The sequence below is a fragment of the Pholis gunnellus genome (assembly GCF_910591455.1).
Source record: "Pholis gunnellus genome assembly, chromosome: 9".
NCBI lineage: Eukaryota > Metazoa > Chordata > Actinopteri > Perciformes > Pholidae > Pholis > Pholis gunnellus.
The window spans coordinates 12730897-12749071 of NC_136535.1; the positions used below are offsets into that span (position 1 = coordinate 12730897).

Here is an 18175-nt window from a genome sequence, read left to right on the forward strand (position 1 = left end):
GGCTTATTACATTCAACTTTCATGGTCTTCAATCACTGTCAAGTGTATGCTATCTCGTGTGAAATAAAAAAGAAGAGACATTAGATATTCGCCACCACTTCAGCTGCTGGATGCCAATGGAACTGGTACACTGGTCAAAGTTAGATACAGCAGGGTATGTTTAATGGTTTTATTTTTAAATGAACCTGTTGATATTAATGACCAGTACATATTTTATTGGCACCCTTGAGTTCTGCAGACAGGTTACCAGATGCACATGTAAAAGGACACTCAAAACATTCAGTCTAGTCAGGATTGATTGTAGCAAACTGGAAAGTGAGATGAACACACAGAGCAACGTAGCCAGTAACTCTATCTGCCCTAACACAGCCCAGGATCCTATTGATCCCACACTACCCTCAACAAGTATGTCTTCAAACAAGAGTTTTCTGTTCTTTCTTGGGAAAGGAGAACTGAAAGTCAGCCAGATAAACAACACAGTGACAGGCAGAGCCCTAAATTGTTGCTGCGTGAGACACAACAATTGCATGACAGTATGAGCAGCCCTGCAGGCAATTAACACATGAACAGTTTTCCCCAGACCACAAGAGACGAAGACAACAAAGGAGATCCTGACAGCTACCGGGGACCACTCAGAGGGCTGATGGATGGTAACTGATGGTGAAAAACAGCGCAATGTCATGGTGAAAAACATCGCCATTGTGGAGTTACTACCATGAGCAGAGCTGACTCTGTTTGATGACCTCTTGATTCTTGTCATGTAGATTTCAAGCAGTAACACAGCTGCCAGAAAATATCTTGCTATCCATCTGCTGGTGTCTACAGGCATCCCACTCTTCACCCTGCCTGTGTAAACAAGAAAACAAGTGTTAGATTACTATCTAACTTGTAAAAAAAAGGAAAGCATGCTCTTCTTGCAATGAATGGCATTTTTGTTGTGTTTTTCAGTATCACCTGCTTGTTTCAGAAGTACTTCTTTAAGACAGTGTGATGCAGAGAACCTTGATAGCATCTGATGACAAGATGTTAAAGTTGATTACTGCACACACATCACACAGCCATGCATACAAATACGGATAGGCTATATCATGATAATGTGTTAGATAATATACATTTTTCAGCTGTCATCACTGCAGTTATATTCACATATATATATATATATATATAAATATATATATCTATGGCGGTTTTTCATTTGAATTTCCAATACATTTCTATATATATAAGAATTTCTACTAACATTGTATCCAGAATGCCCACACTTATGTACAAACTACAAAATTGATGAATGTGATTACTGTTATCATGTAACTATGGCGCTCACCTCTATTGTAAGTAGCCGACAGCTGGTCTTCGACCGGATATGCAGCAAAAACTGCTGAAATTTACACTTGCAGACGGGCCTGTTTTGCTCCACAATTTCCTTCACTCTTTGCAACAGGTGCACACAGTCATAAAAGATCATGTAGTTCAAAGACACTCCAGGAAACAGGGTACAGTCTTTTTTCATCTTGTTCTGTGTGAAAGTCCTCTCTGAGGCAACACTCATTTCAGGAGATCTACACAAGTGAAAAAACAACAACAATCAGTTCATGATCATATTATGGAGCAAAGTATTACATATTCATCACCCTTCACAACAGTCATACATCGCATTAATCACTAAACTGCTCAGCACTTATAGTTACACAAAAGCTAAATTGGAATTTAAAAAGCAAAACAAATAAATTAAAACCTCCTTTTTTGCAAATCCAACAGTGCAACATAGAAACCATAATGACCCGACTGTAATTAAAGTGACTTCAAATTGTAATTGACTCCTAAAAGCTCCAATAGAGATCTAATTGTCTAATGAGGGGTCTCTCAATATGGTGTTTAGGCCCCAATAATTCAATCTAGTTCCCCGCTGAGGATATCCTAAAATTACAAGCTAATTACTGATGAATCTGTGAGAAAAAACACTTTGGTATCCAGGTCCTTCACTAAACAAACAGCAAATTAATGAGCAAGATACAAGTGGATGATATGGAGATAAGAGAAAACAATTTACTCACCTTTCACATGTCAGTGTCCGTTTTGTTTGGTCATGAATCACAGTGTTTTTATACGATGCACATAAGCTGCCGGCCCTTGTCTCTTCATCACATCTATACTGACTGAGCTCAGTACACTGGTCCAGTCTGAGCCACGTCCCAGATGACACCATCCGAGTGAACAGTGTTAAGAAGACAAACGCAACTGTTGACATCTCAGAGCCTCGCCTTTGGCACAGTCAGGATGCTAGCAAAGATGTGTTTTATAGCTTCCTGTCTGCTACTCAGGTGTAGGAGGCAACTTAGTGGTCCATTCTCAGAGGTTCATGCAAATTCCTTCTTTTGTTGCGTACGTAAGACTTGAAGGACGTCAGACATGAAGAGTAAATCTGACAAGAATACACGTGGGCCCTGTTCCCAAACGATCAGTCTTAGGTTTAGCATGTTTACTGAGATCAACTTGGTGAAGGCCTTTAAGTATGTATTGCATATTCTGTAAGCCAGTACTAAAGAGTGAATACGTGTGCATGTGCACATACTGAACACATGTCATAATTTAATTTACCTACGTTTCTTGCTTATCTATTGCCTCAACAAGGCTCTCAACATGTTACTCAACATGCACAAAAAGGCACACCCTGCCGACATTGAAAGGCCAGCACTGTCTCAAAACCCACAAAAGTATCTTCTTATCTTCTCAACAGAAAAGGCGAAAAAGACACAACCCAAAGTGATCAAGACCATATTAATATTTATTGCAAGATGGAAACAATGTACTCTTGAATACATAACTCTCCGCCATTCATTCATGTAAAAAACAAAAACCAAGACATTCTCCTTCAGGAGAACATGGCTTGATATAAAACATTCACATTCACTCCACTCATATCAACAGATAAATGGTCATCTAACATTGTTGTTATCATATAACAGCTAGTTAGCCAACTGTCTGTACTTCTGTACCAGTTCCTGAGCAAAATGTTTGTCCGAAGTTGATGACATATTGAAAGCGGAATTTCTCCTGATTACACTTCTTTTGTTGATCAGATCATACTCTTTGATCTCTTCCTAAAACCATTATTTTTTGCTAAGAATGAACAGATTTACGCGTTTATAAAGCTGCATTAACATAGTCCCTAACCATTAGTGCATATCTAAATCATTATAAGAATAAATGCATGAATAATGTACATCTAAATATGTTCTTAATCATTTACTTACACTTTATAAATTATGTTATTAATCATACAACTCCTTAATAATTGGTTTGTAATATATGTAACACTTAATTTACAAATGGGGAATCCATCATTTATAAAGTATGAAAACGCAATCACGAAACACATAATAGACAAGCTTATAGTTTATACTTATAATAAAACATTTATAACTGTTGTTATGAAGTGCATAATGATGAGTATTAATGTAGGAACAATGCTTTATAAATGATGAATTAAGTGCTTACTCATACTTAACTAATGCTTAACTAATGCTTCATAGTGTGTAGTTATTATAAAGGGTTACCAATTTATAATTTGAATTGAATAAATAAGGAGAGTAACTGTTCAAGATCTTTTCATAATACGTGTAATAGCATACACAAGTACATTCACACTGGTGTAAAATAGTAATAATAGTAAAAAGAAAGGAATCAAAAAAATATGAATCTAGCATTGAATATCTTTTGATTTGCTCATTATATGCCTTTTGGTATTTTGTTCCGGTCTCAGTAAAATAACATAACATTTGGGCATAAAAATGCATAAAAGAAGACCATAACTGGAGGCAATAATAGCAAATATCTCCACAGCCACAGTGAACTTCCCCGGAGAGCTGACATAAGCTGGGATAAATGCGATCCAGACTGCCCAGAATATCAACATGCTGAAGGTGATGAATTTAGCTTCATTGAAATTATCGGGTAACTTTCTAGCCATAAAAGCAAGTACAAAACATAACACAGCTAGGAGCCCTATATATCCCAACACAGCCCAGAACCCTACAGGTGATCCCAGTGAACACTCAAGAATAATCTTCTCTTTATAGTGGTTCATATTTTTGTAGGGAAAAGGAGGGTTGATTGTCAGCCATAGTATGCAAATAAGAACCTGTATTAGTGTGAAAGCCAGAACACTGAGTCTCTGCTGTGCAGGCCCAAACCATTTCATCACATTCCTGCCTGGAAGCGTGGCCCTGAAGGCCATTAGCACCACTATAGTTTTCCCCAGAACACAAGAGATACAGAGGACAAAAGTGATGCCGAATGCTGTGTGTCGCAGCATGCAGGACCACTCAGTGGGCCGGCCTATGAAGGTCAGAGAGCACAGGAAACACAGAGTCAAGGAGAAAAGCAGCAGGAAGCTCAGCTCAGAGTTGTTGGCCCTGACAATAGGAGTTTCCCGGAAGTGAAAGAAAATAGATGCTATCACCGTTGTCACAATTGCCCCCATTAAACAAAAGAATGTTAATATGATCCCCATGATCTCTGCATAAGACAAGAATTCAATTTCCTTCAAGATGCACGTGTCTCCTCTGGTATTCGGCCAATAATCAATGGGACATTTGAAGCACTCCATGGAGTCTGTTTTTGAAAGAGAGAAAAACATTGATTAGGTCATATGCTAATCATGGAAAGGCAAAATAACATTCCAGATACAGTATTCACATGTAAACCATATGTTTTGAAAAATCCAACCTGTAATATTGCTGATTTGGCCTTCTGCACATGGTATGCAGTCATAACAGCAAATATGTTTGCTTTTCTGAAGGACATTGCGTTTTCCCGGGGGGCAGCTCTCACTGCACACTGACACAGGCACCTGGTGCATGAACATGTGGAGGAGTTGTATGTGACAGTGTGTTCACTGTTTTATTTTATTGGTGTTCACATGCCATTTGAATTTCATTCATAAAAATGTAATTAGGTCATAAATCAGTTTTGCTGCACTTTATTGAAGTGGATTATGAAATATTATGCAGTATGGCATTGTGACTAACAACCCAGATATATGACAACAAAGCAATATGAGTATGTACCGTATTACTTCGTCCTCCCCACACTATCTTCATGCCATTCATTATAAATTGTCGCTCACGGGGCAAAGTGGAATCAAAAACCCCAACTGTGGCAACATGCATGGTCCTTGAGGTCACATGTTGTAAATTTACGAGTTCATATCTTGCAGGTAAATCTCCATTCTGGTCAAAAGTCACTCTTTCCTTCTCATTTGTTGTGAAGTTGACATTCTGTAAATAATGCAGCACCTGTAAAGAGGAGGAGAGACTTAATTAAACACAACAAGCTCATTTTCCTTTTGAGTTCATGGCACGAGAACATCAATGTTTTCTGCCTCACCTGCCATGGTTGAATGTTTCCAGTATCAGCACAGCTCCTGTTGTAGAAGGGGCCCCTCCCCTCTTCACACATGAGCAGGCTGTGGAGAGCATGAGCCACTGTGTAAACTGACTTGTATACATTATTAGTAAATCTCAGCTCAGAGACATCTGTGAAATACGATTCAACGGTCTGCAAGCTCTCAAAGCCGCTGCATGGCTTTCTTTGTGCGTTCGCAGTGCCATTTAGAGCGCAGTCAAACACGTCTTCCCAGAAATCTCTGACAAACTGACTGTCAGGAAACTGTGATGGGTGGAGCTGCTTCAGGTGCTCCTCCAGCCCCGGGATCTTAGCTTTGCTGACAGTGAAGCCCAGTGAGCCCACCAGCAGGCTGTGTCCCTCACTGTCCGTCAGAGAGTCATCTGTAATCCAGGCGTCACTGCCGACCCACTGCAGCCCGGTAATGTTCTGTTTGTACAACTCAGTCACCAGCACATTAATCTCTCTGTGGGACATGAATGCCACAATGACCTTAGAGGTGGAGTACTTCACAGATTCAACTACTTTTGTCAACTCATGAAGAGGACCTGTTTGCTCAAATGCCTGATAATACTCTATGCACACGCCTTCTTCCTGTGCAGCTTGTATAAATGCGGCGATCCCGTTGATGCCATATTCATTTTTGTTACTAATTGCCCCGACCCAGGTCCAACTGAAATGCTTGACCAGCTTTGCCAGGGCTCTGCTCTGGTGGAGGTCACTGGGAATAGTTCGGAAGAAGGATGGAAACTCCTCTCTGTTGCTGAGACATGCACAGGTTGCAAAGTGGCTGATCTGTGTAAAAGAAGTTTAGATATAACAGAAATGTTTGCATTACATGTTAATCATCTAGACAAATATGAAATAAGAAATCAACTAGTCACCTCCAAGATAATGTTAACTCAACTGACTTAACAAGGTGATTTAGAAACATAATATTAAGAGTGGTCTTTCGTAATCCTTAATGTACACACTGAATAAAAGTAAAATATTTACCACTGGTATCTGGAACCTTCCTATAATCCGAGCAAATCCCACTGTGGGTGCAGAGCCAGAGTGGCCAAGTACAGCCTGTGCAGTGTCAGCCTTCGTACAGTTCCTCTCATCTATGATCTCCCTCTGCCCGTTGGCTAAATCTAGAGCAGCCCTGATAATGTTTGACATTCCACAGGAATTGTATATCTTGTAGCCCATTGTGTGGTTAGGAAGAATAGCAGGATTTTGATTTATTTCCTCAATTGCAAAGATCATGGTCTGGGCAAATTTGAATTCTCTTACATTGATGCTAGAAAAAAAAAGACATTTCTCATGAATTATTTGATTTGCACAAGAACGCATTGAACAAGAAAGCACATAATTGAACGAAAACAAAACAAGCATACTTACTCCAGGCACGTTGGAGGATCAGGTAATGTTTGAAAGGTGGGCACGCTGCCTCTGTACCCAGTGCGAAAGGTAAAAATCCCACCTGTGACAAAGTCGCCAGCTTTGGTCAGCTCAGTTGGTTGTGCCTTCCCCTGCAGCAGGCAAACAGGTGCTCCCCACCTGCATAGAAGAACCAGGAGGACCAGCTTTAGTAGTGACATACCTTCGCCTCATTAACTCTGTGCCTGTGCCACTCTTTATACCTTGCCTACTGTAGGCCTTAGTATATGTCCACGCTCACATCCACGGACCTGCTGCTTTAGGGTGCAGAGACAAATAAGCTAGATGCCACAAGGGACCACGGAAAAAGGGTGTTTGGTGTACAGTTATTTAAGAGTATGCAGTAGGCAACACTTTGTATCGCTAACACTTTGATCTATTTAGCTTAAATCCATAAATTCTATCAAAGTTTATTTTTTTCACATCTATTTGTTTGTCTGCAACAGAAAGTGAGGTCCTGACTCAAAGACAAACTGGAACCAGGTATAGGTTCAGGTTTTTTTTCTCAACGTCATAATCATGTAATTCTAAAATAATTTCAATGAAAAAATAAATGATACATGTACTGATTCCCATTACTGCCTTTAAGTTGTTGTCTGTTTTATTTGGCATTTTGATGCCAACCCGTATCCATATCCTAATGTTGGCAACACTTGAGATGAAGCCCATGTCTATAATGCATTATAAACATTCTCACAATGCATTGTAATATACTTACTGCACTTATAATCATTGTTATGAGCACTCATACTGTACATGTTCATAATGCGCTATTACAATAATCATAACACACTTTAACTAATGAGTATATTATACTTCATAAGGATCGTGGTGCATAATAAATCTCATAGTTGTAATACATTATAATATTCTTTACAATGCATTGAAATCATTTCATGATGTGATTATAAGTTATAGTAGTCATTGTTTGCTTTAAGTGCCGTAAAAAAATATTTTACAATGTTCTGTCTGTTTTTTTGTTTCACATTACTTAAAACACCCAACGCAATATAACAGTGATTATAAGTCATTACGAAAAGATTAGAATGTATTACAACTATGGGAACTATGATCCTTCCCAAAAAACTGAGTGACCAGCAATTACGAAGTATTATGATAATAATAATGAATTATCATAATTTGAATTGAGTGCTTACAGCAGTGCTATAATTATACAGTGCTATAAGCAGATTATTATGCTTTAACATTATATATATATACTAATGCGAATTCTTATTGTATATATATATATATATACTTGTTTCTGCACTGTACTTTTGCTCTGGTTTATGCTCTGGTTTATGCGCTTCGATGCTTATTTAAAAAAGGAGATGCACTTATGACTTCTGGTGACTAGTAGTTCTCTTGAATACCGATGTTGAATACACTTATTGTAAGTCGCTTTGGATAAAAGCGTCTGCTAAATGACTGTTTTGTAATGTAATATACTGGTAAAGGGTTTATTTTAGTTATAAACGGTTTAGAATCCAACTTTTGTATTAGTTTGCTCTTTGGGCAAACACTGGCACGGTACAGCAGACCTGATTACAGAGCTAAAGGGAAAAAACAATAACAAGGAAGGAAGAGAAAGATCAAAACAAACCCTTAATTAATTTAAAATGTAACATTTACATGTTGTGACAAGGATGTTAATTAACATTGACCCTGTTTTTCTGCTTGACGCAATACGCCACATGTTGTTCATGTTGTTGAGCAAAAGGATGAAGCAATCTGCAATGTTTAATCTCTAGTGTCCGCATGTTGGGGCCCTACTGGAGCGTTCCCACTGGAGTCGAGCCACTGGGTAATAAAGTCGTGCTTACAACAGATGGGGTCTTATTTATCTTCCATTGTTTTCTTCTGTGTTGTTTTTGTATATGTACACGTGTAACCTTTATTTCTGTTGTATTACATCATAGTATATTTGAACTTGAGAGTAGTGTGAAGAGATACTGTTTTAATGTACTCCCCCTTCACATCCCCTTCATCCACTATTGTTGTATTTCAACTTTTATTGATTTACTTTCCATATTTGTTTCAGAAAACTTTAGCAAAGCTGAAAAGAAGCTGAAAGGAAGGACAGTTTTGGATGTTGAGCAGAGAGGTGCAACTTGGAGTTAGACTGATAAGCATTGCCCAAGATATGAAAGAAAGGCCACCATACCACCGTCAGTAATATTGACAATTTTGTTTATCTTATTCCCAGTATGACAGCATGGATAAGAGGTACCAATAACTCATTCAATGTGCATATGGGCATGTATGAAGTTAAACAAACGTGAACCTATCCTTTAATCTGATTACATGCAATCACAAAATATAGGAATATAAATTATCAAAGGGAAAGTAGGAAATTATTTAAATTACAGCCAACATACATTTAACTTTAATTGAAAAAGTGGTGAACAAGAGTTGTGTGTGCAGCTTGCATATGTTGCAATTATACAGTAATTTATATTAAAAAGTGATCAGCATGCAGCGCACACATCATGTGTTTAAGGCCATTGCATACTAAGTTCGTATCTGTCTACGTGTCGATATTAAGGATATAACCTCTTGACGTGTGCATTATATTTACACACCATTTCAATGTTATACATAATGTTCTTCTTTCATATATATTAAAGATTTAAGGCAAAGTATCTTATCATGAATGAACTTTGGTTGTAGAGAAACATTCTAAAGATAGCTCCCCTTGGGAGACATACATACTGTAATTGTTTGGAAATATTCTTCACATTGCTATGTGGTATATGTCAGACATGCAATGGTCACAGAAGTTTCAATCAAAACTTTATTACAGACTCAGGTTCAAGACATTACATTAGATCAATTACATACAAATGCACAATAAAAACACATGGTTTAAAAGTAATATAAATCAGTGTAGTATAATGTCCAAGCTATTTTATTACATTACAGACACAGGATTATTACTAGACAATTTAAAGTCAGGACATTTTACACATTATCCTCACTACTGAATATGACAACACTCTTATTGACATTGTGTTTGATAGAATGTTCCACATCATACACAGAACATATAGTAAGGAACTGCTCACGACTAGAGCTGAATGAACTTCGGACTAAGATCATCTGCATACATAATATATGGTTCAGAAGAGTACTGAAAATCATGCACCCAGTATTACAGGCTTCCAATTGTTCGGAAAGATCATCAATATGAATATTACATTTAAGAGGGGGCAACCTCCCCCCCGCCTGTCTGACACCATTACTCACCCCAAATGGAGCTGAGACCATATTGCCCCATTTAAGGAGCCATAACAGTAAACCAAAATTCTCCAGAAAGTATTTGGGCACCCCTTTTTGACTCACAGATTACATTTTGGTTGTAAAAGAGAAACAAAAACATTTTAAGCTATTTGGGAAATGGTTAATATCGTATGTCATTATTAGATGTCTTTCCCATTATGTGTTTCTTAGTGTTCTGCTCAGGTCTGAACAAAATGATGTAACATTTTGGCATAAAAATGCAGAAAAGAAGTCCATAACTTGAAGCCAGAATAGCAAATATTTCTACAGCAACAGTGAACTTCCCAGGAGAGCTGATATATGCTGGAATAAAGGTGATCCAGACTGCACAGAATATCAACATGCTGAAGGTTATGAATTTGGCTTCATTGAAGTTATCAGGCAGCTTCCGTGCCAAAAAAGCAAGTACAAAACATAATATAGCTAGAAGTCCTATATATCCTAACACCGCCCAAAACCCAACAGCTGAGCCAAAGTTACACTCTAAGATGATTCTGTCCTTATGGAGCCACATATTATTGAATGGAAATGGAGGGTTGATTGTCAGCCATAGTGTGCAAATAAGAACCTGTATGAAAGTGAAAGCCAGAACACTGAGTCTCTGCTGTGCAGACCCAAACCATTTCATCACATTACGACCTGGAAGTGTGGCCCTGAAGGCCATTAGCACCACTATAGTTTTCCCCAGAACACAAGAGATACAGAGGACAAAGGTGATGCCGAATGCTGTGTGTCGCAGCATGCAGGACCACTCAGTGGGCCGGCCTATGAAGGTCAGAGAGCACAGGAAACACAGAGTCAAGGAGAAGAGCAGCAAGAAGCTCAGCTCAGAGTTGTTAGCTCGTACTACAGGGGTTTCTTTGTGGCCGTAGAAGACTAGAGTTGTTATCATAGTTAGAAAAACTCCCAGCAGAGCAAATGAGGCTAGCAAAGTTCCAAGGATTTCATCATATGCTAAAAATTCTAATTCTTTGTTGACACAAGCGTGTCTTTTCTTGTTGGACCAGTACTCCGGTGGGCATTTCATACAGTGTATTGTGTCTGCAAGATAAAAAAAAATAAAGAAAACAGATAAATACGGAGTTAAATCGAAGTTATGGTTTCAGAGGTCAAAACTTCTAAAACTGCATTCTGGATTTTCAGTTTTTTCCCTTCAAGTCATTATGTGTAATATTTAATTGCATCTCAAATCGGAAATTAAATTGTTTCTTTACCTGTTGAATTACTCATTTCGCCTGCTTGACAGGGAATGCAATTATAACAGCAGATTGGCTTGCCTTTCTGGAGGACCTTACGAGTTCCTGGGAGACAGCTCTCACTGCAGACTGACACAGGAACCTCCTACACACATGTGAAAAACGCTCAACATCCATTTCAAGGTTTTTATAATTTTCAGTGATCACTTAAGATGTTAAAAAACCTTAGTTTCTACTTTACCTTGGTCAGCCCATTTCCCCAGACAACTGGGATGTTATTCAAGATAAACTGATCAATCTCTGGAAGAGACGCATCATAAATGCCAACTGTTACTCCTTCCATGGTTCCTTTGTTTGTCATTTGTAAGTTTACAAGTTCATATCTTGCCGGTGAATCTCCATTACTGTCAAAATAAACTCTTTCTCCTTCCTCAGTGGTGAAATTCACAGTGTTGAGATATTGCAAGACCTAGTAAATAAATCATAGAGAGATTAAACTACAAATTTCTGCTGTTCTCATTCTTTCACACTTAACTGATGGTTTCTCACCTGCCATGGTTGAATGTGTTTGGTATCAGCACAGCTCCTATTTGAAAAAGGCCCTTTACCTTCCTCACATTTAATCAGGTTTTCAAGAGCATGAGCTACTGCGTAAACTGACTTGTATACATTATTGGTGAATCTCAGCTCAGACCCATCAGTGAACTTTGATTCAACGGTCTGCAAGCTCTCAAAGCCGCTGCATGGCTTTCTTTGTGCGTTTGCAGTGCCATTCAGAGCGCAGTCAAACACGACTTCCCAAAAATCTCTGACAAACTGACTGTCAGGAAACTGTGATGGGTGGAGCTGCCTCAGGTGCTCCTCCAGCCCCGGGATCTTAGCTTTGCTGACAGTGAAGCCCAGTGAGCCCACCAGGATGTGGTGTCCCTCACTGTCCGTCAGAGAGTCATCTGTAGTCCAGGCGTCACTGCCGACCCACTGCAGCTCTGTAATGTTCTGTTTGAACAACTCTTTTGCCAGCAACTTAATTTCTCTGTGAGACATAAAAGCCATAATCACTTTGGAAGTGGCATGCTTAATGATCTCTATTATTCTCTGCAGGCTGTCAGGAGGATCTGACGATGAAAATACTTCAGAGTACTCAATGCACACTCCATATTCTTGTGCAGCTTGGATAAATGCAGCAATGCCATTGAGGCCATATTCGTTTTCCACAGATAGAGCCCCAATCCAGGTCCAACCAAAGTGCTTGACCAGCTTTGCCAGTGCTCTGCTCTGGTAATAGTCACTGGGAATAGTTCTAAAAAAAGTGGGGTACTCTTTCCTGTTGCTCAGACAGGCACAGGTGGCAAAATGACTGATCTGCAGTTAATTATACAAACATGTTACTGGCAGAGCAAATATTTAAGATTCTTGCATAATAACCAAATAGCTTCATAATGTAGATATTTTCAACCACACACTTAAATCAAAGTTAAAGATACGTCACACTAACTGCAATGACCATTCCTCTATGACTTACCACAGGTATATCGAACCTTCCAACAACTTGTGCAAATGCAATAGTTGGTCTCGATCCTGAATGTCCCAAGATAGCTTGCACTGTCTCAGATTTATTGCAGTTGTTGTCACTGAGTTCTCCCTTTAGTCCGCTCACCAGGGCCAGTGCAGCTCTCAGAATGCCCATAGTTCCACAGTTATCATATATTTTGTAGCCCAGTTTAACATTAGGGAGCAAATTAGTGTTGTTGTTGATCTCATTTATAGCAAATATGACCACTTGAGCAAATTTAAATTCTCTTAAATTGAAGCTGGGTTGATAAAAGAAAGAATAAAATAATATATATTTGTCTCAAATGCAATACATAATACACATACACAATTTAAAATAGACCTAACAATACATACTTTTTGCATTTTCGTAATTCTGGAAATTTCTGAAATGTATTAATTACATAATCCTGCGCTGTGCGAAATGAAAATATGCCTCCGATTACAAGGTCGCCATCTTGAGCCAGTTCAGGTGGTTGTGCTGAGCCATGCAGTCGGCACACAGAATCTCCCTTTGCCATCAGCACAACCAAGAGGAGCAACCTCAACAATGGCATAGCTCTGCTCTGCTCGTCAGGCCAGACCAATCAGCTCTAATGCTTATGTCATGGCTTTATACACCTTCAACAACAAGAGGGAAGTTGTCATGGTTGAACTCATCCTCACAGAAAGCTAAACCAAAGATGTTTTGTCTCAGAAAATGTGGATTTTATTCTATGCTTTTATGAACTGTATTAGATGTTGTATATATATATATATATATATATATATATATATATATATATATATATATATATATATGTATTTATATAATGGTCAATATGAAAATCTTGTAGATTAGCCCCCGAAAACCACTAAGGGTTAACCGCTTCCCACCACTCTACAAGAAAAAAACAAACGGACACAATCACTCTACCCTACCGGAAGCACCCTACCACCAAATGGATAAAGCTATGTTAACTAGCGTAGCAAATCAGTAACTCTTAGCCGGAATTGTGAACGGCACACAACTATCCTAATCCAGGTAAAAAAACAGGACTTCCTACAGAAAGCCACAAAGTGAATTCCCCACAAAACCAGGAACTAGAGCAAAAACAATGAACCAATGCAGCTCTGAGTTGGACCAACTCAACTAGTCAGTCGAGCAATCAACATCATGCCGGCACCTGCATTACCATGCTAACTTTTTTACCAGACTAGGATTAATAGATGAGGCCCAATTTGTTAGGACCTAGCTCAAGTTGCCACAACAAAAGAGAGATACACTATATGAACATTGAAAAAGAGAAATTTTATTGTACAAGACAAACCAAATGTCATCAGTTGAACCAATTTAAACTAAATTCAATATGCGCAGAATAACTCAAATATGAGGTCTGGACATTAGCGAAACCTGAAGTATGTGTGAGGGTTTGACGGTACGTGAAAGCAAAAGTAAGTAACTAAGGCAGCATAACAAAACCATACCAGAGCAGTTGCCTGAAGGGAGAAGCAGAGAAAGAGAGTGAAAAAGCTGCAGCCGTGACATTAAAAAGGTTGCTGGGGGAAAGGGACGTGTTGGACAACCCTTCTTAGCCTGCTGCCACCGCAACCCGGCCCTGGATAAGTGTAAGGAAATGGATGGATGGATGGACTGTTAAAATTAAGCAAAACGGTAAAGTTGCAGGAGGAAAAACCAAAACAGAGCAAATGGGATTGGTTGGATTGGTGAAAGGTAGATACATTAATATATCTCTTTGTTAAAGTCTCTAATATGGAAAGCATAAAATGTGTAAAATGGCATTAGCCATCATATTATTTTAAGTTTTCAGAATTATTTTGGTGCCCCCTTCCCCATCATATTCTTTTTGGTATTCTTCTCAGGTTTCAGTAGGATAATATAACATTTCGGAAAAAAAATACAAAAAAGCAGTCCAAAACTAGAGGCCAGAATAGCAAATATTTCAACAGCAACACTGAACTTCCCAGGAGAGCTGATATACGCTGGGATAAAAGTGAGCCAGACTGTACAAAATATCAACATGCTAAAGGTGATAAATTTGGCTTCATTGAAATTATCAGGCAGTTTACGGGCAAGAAAAGCAAGAATAAAACAAAACAAGGCCAGAAGTCCAATGTATCCAAGTACAGCCCAAAAGCCTACAGCTGAACCCAGAGCACACTCTAAGATGATTTTGTCCTTGATTTCCTTAAAATTCTTCAATGGAAAAGGAGGAGAAATTGTTAACCAGAGGACACATATAATAACTTGTATGAGAGTGAAACACAGAACACAGAGTCTCTGCTGTGCAGGCCCAAACCATTTCATCACATTACTACTTGGAAGTGTGGCCCTGAAGGCCATTAACACCACTATAGTTTTCCCCAGAACACAAGAGATACAGAGGACAAAGGTGATGCCGAATGCTGTGTGTCGCAGCATGCAGGACCACTCAGTGGGCCGGCCTATGAAGGTCAGAGAGCACAGGAAACACAGAGTCAAGGAGAAGAGCAGCAGGAAGCTCAGCTCAGAGTTGTTGGCCCTGACAATAGGAGTTTTTCTGTATCTGAAGAAAATGAGTGCCACAACATTAGTGATGCATGTTCCAAATAAGGATGCTGCAGTGAGCAGTGCACCCATAATCTCTTCATAAGATAGAAACTCTGCCTTCTTCTTCACACAGGCATCTCTTCTCTCATTTGACCAGAACTCAGGGTAGCATCGCACACAGGCAATAGAATCTAAAAAAAAAAGATATCAAAGCATTTTTTATTCTCTATTTTGCATATTTTCAGTAGATGAGATCAAAACTATTTGCATATTCATGTACCACAATGAGGAGGTGAGAAATGTGCTGTAGGCCTTTTTTATTTTCTACCTCTATAATATTACTACACCTGTGATGTTGCTTATTTCTCCCTCTGCACATCTTAAACAGTCATAGCAGCAGACTGGCTTTCCTTTCTGGAGAACCTTGCGAGTTCCTGCAGGACACTTCTCACTGCAAACTGACAAAGGCACCTGCATGAACAAAACAACCATGAGAAAGAAGTATGGGCAGTTATACCACTTCAAATAGACTGTATTCAACAGCTTCAGTGATAACATTGTATCATACCTTTTGTGAGTTCTGTGTCCAAATCAAAGACTTATTTTGCAGATTCAGCTGTTTGTCTGCAGGTAAAGATGCATCATGAAGACCAACTGTGACAAAGTCCACAATGCCCTTTTCTGTTGGCTGCCAGTTTATAATTTCATACTTTGCTGCTGGGTCTCCATTCTCATTAAAGTAAACCTCCTCTCCTTCCTTTGTTTTGAACTGAATCTTTTTCATAAGCTGTAAAATCTAAGAAGATATGCATAACTGTAGATCATTATCTGACAAACATGCTATAGGCTTGTTGGCTCAACACCATGATAGAACAAGTGCAAATGTGTATCTTTTAAAATGAAAACAAAATATTTTCTTCGTTAAAGTGACTTAAAAATGATAATTCAGGTCGTTCAACTCACCTTATATGGATCAAGCTGCACTGTGTTGTTGCAGGTTTTGTTACAGTTGAGAATACCGTGAAGTGTGTGAGCCACAGCATACACTCCTTTATAGACATTGTTAAAGATTGGCATGAGCGACATATCCGTGAAGCTGTTTTGCACTCTGGTCAGATCTTCATGTCCAGTACATTCTCTCTGATTCCCTGATGATGACTTTGACTGCCTGAACTTACAGCTAAATAATACCTCCCAAAACTCTGTATACATTTCATTACTAGATGAATTGAGCGGCTTAACATCCAACATGAACTCTCTAATGCCACTGACATGTGCTTTGGGGATGGACAGGCCTATGGCACCATCCAGAATGTGATGCCTATCCATTGCTGCAGTTTGGGAATCAAATATCCAGCCCTCAGTGCCGACCCACTGGTATCCAGTCAAGTTGTGGTGAGACAACTCATGTAATACCACATCCATATCCATGTGGGAGAGGAAAGCGACAATAACCTTGGAAGTACAAGTCTTGATAGTGTCAATTATCTTTTGTATTTTATCTGGTGGATCTGTTCTAAAGAAAGATACAGAGAACTCCAGACAGATGCCCAGCCGCTGGGCGGTTTCTGTGAATGTGGCCATGCCATTATTGCCATAATCATCATTTGTTCTAATAGCTCCGACCCAAGTCCAACCAAAATGCTTGACCAACTGGGCCAGGGCTCTGCTCTGGTAGTAGTCACTGGGTACTGTTCTGAGGAAGGATGGGTACTTGGTTTTATCACTGAGACAAGCACAAGTAGCAAAATGGCTGATCTAAAAGAAAAAAAATAATTATTTCCCAAGATAAAGATATGAAATATAATGCTAGACCAGCTGGAAGATTTGAAGAATTATAATATTAACAATTTACCAATCTTACCCACCATTGGGATGTGAAAGGGTCCGATGACAGTAGCTATAGCCATGCAAGGAGAAGAAGAGGTTTCTCCCATAATAGCCTGCACTTGGGAAAGTCTGGTACATGGTGCCTCGGAAAGGGCCGATGCTGCGTCATTACCATTAGCCAAGGCCAGTGCAACCCTTACACTTCTGGCAATGGAGCCACATGCATCATAAATCTTGTATCCCAGAGAGATTCCAGGCAGTAGGTATGTGCTGTTATTGATCTCCTCAATGGCAAAGAGCATAGCCTGGGCAAATTGGAACCCTCTGAAATTCAGACTTGATGCAGACAGTTATAAATCGTTGTAATTTGAAATATCTTTGAAATAGAAACAATAACATCATAAATAAAAGTATTTGATGGTATTAATACACACAACAAGGGATTTTTTTCTAATTTTAAATACTCAGTATGACATCCTCTTAGATATTCCTAAATGAAAATAGATTTATTTGGTATAATTTACCTGGTGCATTGCAGTGGCAGTGGTTTTTGAATGTAGGTATCCTGTCTATCTTTCCAGCTGCTGTGGAAAGAGAATATTCCCCCTAACATGATGTCCCCATCCTTATAAAGCTGGGGGCTCTCAGGATCCCCTCTCCGCCTGCACACCAGCTCCTCAGTCTGAGAGAAAGATGCAACCAGCAAGAGCTGTAAGATTGCCCATCCCTGCTCTGGCCACCTCTGTGTGGATGGCATACTGTCTAAGAGAGCTAAACCACTGGGTGGCATTATTTGTGCCTTAATGTTAATATAAAGCTTGCACTGGTATTTATACATTCTGGTGCCGCATGGCAAATAATAATAGAAGAGTGATGTTTTATCTCTGTGGACTGTGGCAAGAGGAAGGAGGTTCCCAATCCGAAAAAAATATTTTGGGCCTTAACAAATTAGCAAGTA

General features: G+C 39.1%; 2 protein-coding genes across 2 annotated transcripts; both read right to left on the reverse strand.

Annotated features, from left to right (window-relative positions):
- Nucleotides 1-3700: 3700 nt before the first annotated feature.
- LOC306701190 (uncharacterized protein) lies at nt 3701-13378 on the reverse strand (the record flags this gene model as incomplete). Its single annotated transcript, XM_079166445.1, has 12 exons — nt 3701-4614; nt 4729-4852; nt 5070-5297; nt 5389-6201; nt 6403-6691; nt 6850-6951; nt 10251-11151; nt 11325-11451; nt 11548-11775; nt 11856-12668; nt 12829-13117; nt 13215-13378. 12 exons carry the CDS (start codon nt 13376-13378, stop codon nt 3701-3703), a joined length of 4992 nt encoding a protein of 1663 aa, XP_079022571.1.
- A 1292-nt stretch (nt 13379-14670) lies between these two features.
- LOC306700843 (extracellular calcium-sensing receptor-like) lies at nt 14671-17974 on the reverse strand (the record flags this gene model as incomplete). Its single annotated transcript, XM_079165969.1, has 6 exons — nt 14671-15578; nt 15735-15858; nt 15956-16183; nt 16351-17145; nt 17256-17553; nt 17742-17974. 6 exons carry the CDS (start codon nt 17972-17974, stop codon nt 14671-14673), a joined length of 2586 nt encoding a protein of 861 aa, XP_079022095.1.
- Between the last annotated feature and the right edge of the window lie 201 nt (nt 17975-18175).